This window comes from Austrofundulus limnaeus, unplaced genomic scaffold, assembly GCF_001266775.1.
Source record: "Austrofundulus limnaeus strain Quisiro unplaced genomic scaffold, Austrofundulus_limnaeus-1.0 Scaffold599, whole genome shotgun sequence".
Classification (NCBI taxonomy): Eukaryota; Metazoa; Chordata; class Actinopteri; order Cyprinodontiformes; family Rivulidae; genus Austrofundulus; species Austrofundulus limnaeus.
In genome coordinates, this window is record NW_013953001.1 from 45,173 (window position 1) to 50,506 (window position 5,334).

General features: G+C 46.8%; 1 protein-coding gene across 1 annotated transcript; it reads left to right on the forward strand.

Annotated features, from left to right (window-relative positions):
* The first annotated feature begins 93 nt into the window (after positions 1 to 93).
* Positions 94 to 2,836, forward strand: LOC106531129 (uncharacterized). Its single transcript, XM_014026912.1, has 2 exons — positions 94 to 1,075; positions 2,427 to 2,836. The coding sequence occupies exons 1-2, from the start codon at positions 334 to 336 to the stop codon at positions 2,483 to 2,485; spliced, it is 801 nt and encodes a 266-aa protein (XP_013882366.1). The 5' UTR covers positions 94 to 333; the 3' UTR covers positions 2,486 to 2,836.
* Positions 2,837 to 5,334: the final 2,498 nt, after the last annotated feature.

A 5,334-nucleotide genomic window follows, 5' to 3' on the forward strand; every position in this document is an offset into this window, starting at 1 on the left:
CTTATAAGTGAAGAAAAATAAAATCAAAGACAAAGAAAATAAACAATAGAAAAGTTTTTTTTTTCACCAGGGTGACCCCTACACCTGTCATCATTCACGCTGCCACCTGGATCTGCCCTTCTGCAGTACATTGATGACCTCCTGGTGGCCTCTCCTTCTAAGGTCCAGTGTGAGAGGGACACTGTGGCATTGTTATGTTATCTGGCGGAGCAGGGTCACAAGGTCAGCCTCTCTAAGCTGCAGTTTGCAAAATCGCAGGTGTCATTCCTAGGGCATGTCTTATCTGCTGCAGGTAGGAGGCTGTCTCTGCAGCGGGTCTCAGCCATCACTTCTATGCCCCGTCCTGTCACAAAGAAGCAGCTGATGTCTTTCCTAGGGTTGGTTGGCTACTGTAGGCATTTCATCAACTACTCACAGTTAGAACAGCCACTTAGAGAAATCTGTCACGCCCCCGGCTTGGTGCCATCTGGAAGAGTTTTGTGGTATCCTGAAGGGGAGGATGCTTTTGTGGTTTTGAAAAAGGCTCTGCAGAGTGCTCCGTGTCTGGGAATTGCAGACATGACACAGCCACTTTATCAGCATGTTGTCGAAAGATCTGGCTGCATGACCTCGGTGCTAAGCCAGATGCATGGTGATAAGATGAGACCTGTTGGTTTTTTTAGCGCTAAGCTAGACACAGTAGCGGCCGGGCTGCCTAAATGTTTGCGCGCTGTAGCAGCAGCTGAAAAGGCTATCTTAGCGTCACGCGACATCGTGGGGTATTCAAATCTGACCTTGTTCGTCCCCCACGCTGTAGAACAAATCCTAAATGAACAAAAAACATCACATCTCAGCGCGGCCCGTTATACGCGTTATTTTGCGTGTGTCCTCGAAAGCCCCAATGTCACAGTGCGTCGCTGCTCAGCTCTAAATCCAGCCACGCTAGTTCCTCTGTCTGACGAAGGACAGCCACATGACTGCGTCGCAGAGTTAGAGCTGAGTTGCAACCCTCGTCCGGACCTGTCTGATATACCTCTGAGTCTACCTGAGGCTCACCTGTTTGTAGACGGTTCAGCACGACGGGACATGGGAACAGGTGAGAATAAGGTTGGGTTTGCTGTGGTGAATGAGAACGCTGATGTACTCTGCTCCTCCTCATTACCAGGTCATCTGTCTGCTCAAGCTGCTGAGCTGATCGCTTCAACAGAAGCGTGCAGATGGGCTGAGAACAAGAAAGTAAACATTTACACTGACAGCAGGTACGCTTTTGGGGTGGTGCATGATATTGGGGCACTATGGAAACACAGGAAGTTCCTGAAATCTGAAGGTTCACCAATTTTGAATCATAAACTGGTGGCCGCACTGCTGAAAGCCATTCTGCTGCCAAAACAAATAGCAGTCTGCAAATGTGCTGCTCATTCCAACAGCACTGACCCAGTTTCAGTTGGAAACAGAGCTGCTGACGATGCAGCTAAAGAGGCTGCTTATGGCCCACAAAGTGTTTACATTCTTTGAAGATAAGGCTGCAGAGCCCTGCTCGCTGAAAGACATGCAGTCTTTTTCCACTGCTCCGGAGAGGCAGGCCTGGAAGAAAGCAGGTTGTACCTTTGAAAATGACGTTTGGATGGGGCCTGACTCCAAAGCTTGTTTGCCGAAACACTTTTTCAACCTTTTTTGCAAAACTGTCACATGGCTTAGATCATGCTTCAAAATGTGGGATTACCGCTATGAAAAATACTCACTTGTTTGCCCCTGGTTTCACCACTGTTGCTCAGAAGCACTGTCAGTCCTGCATGATTTGTGCCAAGCTGAATGCAGGGAGGCCAATTAAAAGTAAAACTGAAGCAGCCCATCCAGCACCTTCACGACCTTTTGAGTATTTAATGATGGATTTCATTGAGTTCAGTCCAGCTGAAGGGAAAAAATATTGTTTGGTTTTTGTTGACATGTTTTCAAAATGGGTGGAGGTTTTCCCAACATCTACACAAACTGCGTCTGATGTCGCCAGGTGCTTGTTATCTGAAATAATTCCCCGTTGGGGAATTCCTGAAAAGATCTCAAGTGATAACGGTAGACACTTTGCCAACGAAGCCATTTCTGAACTTAGTAAATATCTTGGGATTGACCTGAAGAAGCATTGTGCTTACCATCCGCAGAGTGCGGGTGCAGTTGAACGGGAAAATGGCACAATAAAACAGAAACTGGCAAAGTGCTGCAGTGAAARAGGTTTATCCTGGCCAAAAGCTTWYCCATTGGTGCTYTTTTACATGAGAGCTAGGAGGAGGAGCAGAAGTAATCTTAGTCCTTTTGAGATCATTTTTGCGGTACCACCAAACGTGGGTTTGAACCCTGGAACATCAGCGATCTCATTCACAAACCTGTGTGAAGATAAGATGTTAAACTATTGTTCAAAACTATCCTCTCTTTTTGACTGTGTTCGTTCGCAGGTAAAAGCTGCTCTCCCGACTCCAGCGGACCACCCCCTCCACGACCTGAGGCCCGGTGATCACATCCTGGTGAGGAACCTCAGACGGGCGACCTGGAAGTCTGAGCATTGGATTGGTCCATTCCAGGTTCTACTGGTTACCCGGACGGCCGTAAAGATCGCAGAGCGTGCGACTTGGATCCACATCTCCCATTGCAGGAAGGTCCTGCATCCCCCCAGGGTAGCACCGGACGGTACTACTCTTACATCTGAGCACGAGGCCACTGCTACGACCTCGGCTCCTGTTTTGTGATCGGCTGATCACATATCCTTTGAAGTGAAAAACTGCACCTGAGCCTAGAAAAATGGCTGGGTGCATTGTTGCTAGACTATTTCTTATGCTCTTTTTCACCCCATTCARCTGTGGGCGTGTTCCAGAACTGATTAATCAAGATGCCCCCCACCCACCTGTTTTGAYAGCTCATTCCACCTGGATCGATGACTGTACACATGGGCCCAACATCTCTGTGACAGCTGGCACCACTGGCACTGTCATTTTGAACCCATGTGACTATTTTTACTGTTCGGACATTGCTGTTATGATATGGGCCGAAATGTATGTCTGTTACAGCGTTCCTGATGTGTGCCCCACCTGCAGTTCTTGGTCAGAGGCTCTTTGGACAACAGGTTACTCTGACTGGGGATACACACTTAGAGATGATGTCTCTGACATTAAGAACAGGATCAAAATCTGGAAAGTAAACAACACTTCTCCAGCTATTATGTTTCACGTTGCAAATGCTGTTCAATCTGACACTGGTTTTTATACTATTTGTGCTTACATAACTGGCTACGATGTTTGTGCACCTTTCTGGTTATCTGTCCGTGTCCCAGATGTTATCACCAAGTTATCTCCTGTTTTCAYGTCCTTAGATGCTGGGTTTCCTGGGGGTGCTGTCCATTACCCCCCTGTTCTTGCTGGTGTGGCGTCTAAGGGTCAAGCTGGGAATTTTTGGTGGAACACGGTCAGGTCTATTCTGCAAAGAGCTGGCTTAAACACTTCCTGCTATGCCTGCACTTTGTTTCCACATGATGCAAGCATGTCTCTTCCTGTTAGGCCTCGCCCCTTGAACTCTACTGATTTCTTGTGTGCTTTGATGGTGCTGACTCCTCCTTTCTTAAAGGGGGCCAACGGCTGGGCTTATGCTAGAACAGACCTTCCAGCACCTTGTGAACACATGTCTCGTGCTGCCATCAGAGCCACGGATAGCAGTGCATTACTGATTACATGATGACTTTTCTTTATTTGAACCAGTGGGCACTGTTCATCCCTCATACAGTTCTATGTCTCATCTCTTTTGTGTTCACAGAGCACGGAGCCCTGATAGACTTTTCCTTGGTGAGACAGTAGGCTGTCTTCAAATTGTTGACAGTACCTGTGCTCCGCCCCCTTTTGATGTCTCTCCCTGCTTTGTTCGCCGTGTGCCTTCTAGGATTAAATCACAAAAACTCTCTTCATCTTTTGCCATTCAGGCCTATCTTCTTGCCTGGCCTGATGACCTGGGAGCAGGATGTCCCAGGATTATGTCTGGTTGTGTGGTGTTCATTATTTCCAAGTTATCCCGCCAAATTGGTCAGGTACTTGCACGTTAGTTGATCTGGTTCCTGCGATCACTGTGATAGATCAGCTTGTTTACACCACCCCTCACTATCCTCAGTTTGTGCATTCTTCTTATGGCGATCATAGGTCAAAGAGATCGACATTGGTTTCTACACGTGACAAGGTAGTGGGTGGTATTTTTCCTTGGTGGGGTACGGTTCATCTGGCTTATAAGTTGGATTCTTTGCACACTCGGCTGGAGAACTTAACTGCTTTTGTTGAGGAAGGCTTTTCTGCTTTGTCTCCTTTCCTGGTAGCGTCGAGAAATATGCTGCTCCAGCACCACCTAGCTTTGGATCTGTTATTAGCCTCTGAAGGGGGGTCTCTGTCATGTTATAGGTCCGTCGTGTTGTTCCTATCTCCCAGATGTCTCTGGAAACATTTCTATGTCTATTTATCATCTTAACAGCCTGCTCTCAGAGATGAAAGCTGAAGAAACTGTTTCTCCTCCCCACTGGGATAGGTTTGATTGGATGGCGAACGGAGGTTGGCAGGTTTGGGTGAGGAGATTATTAGTCCCCATTTGTATGTTTTTCTTCCAGGTTCTTCTGCTCTCGTGTTGCGTGGTGCCCGTTTTCAAATGGTGCCTGGCAAACCTGTTCACAGCCACCTTGCTGAAGCATTCCCATCAGTACACTACTCTCCCCCAGGGCAGAAGGCGTATGCCTCGCCCTCCGGATTTTCGGCTGGAACCACTCAGGTTCAGTAGCCTTTCTGAGTCTGTGATAACCTAGAGCAGGTGGTTATACTCGGGGTTTTGTTTTGTTATTTTTTTATTTCTGGTTATGTTTTTTTCTTTCATGAGTTTCTAGTTTTCTGTCTTCTGTACAGCTCTCTGGTAAAGTTAGATCCCTGTTCTGCTGGGTCTATGAGACTCTTCCTTCGACAGGCATTTTTTGATGATTTGTTTCTTTCTGTGTTTGTGGTTTCTACGGGGTGGGGGCCCTGGGCCTCGTGCCTGGCACGCCACGAAGACGTATTTGAGGGTCAGTTTTCAACTGTCTGAGGTCTACTGTTTGAGGTCTAGGGAGCTGTGTTTTGCTGTCTGTCAACATCTGGTTTTTCATCACAGAGGACTAGATTTAGTTTTAGTTTTAGTTATTGCCTCGGGGTACAGAGAGGAGGGGGAGTCTCTCTCTGTTAGACCTTTTATTAGGATGTATTTTTTAGGGCTTAGTTTTTTTTTTTTTGGGTCATGTTTTCTTTTGTTTTTCTTTTTTGTTTTGATCTTTTTGTTTTGATTTTTGGTTCTATTTTTCCTACCTTTTCC

Coding starts and splice junctions, on each gene's coding strand:
- LOC106531129 (XM_014026912.1), top strand. CDS start 334: ATGCCCCGTCCTGTCACAAAGAAGCAGCTGATGTCTTTCCTAGGGTTG. Junction 1,076..2,426: donor ACGACGGGACATGGGAACAG/GTGAGAATAAGG, acceptor GTTCGTTCGCAG/GTAAAAGCTGCTCTCCCGAC.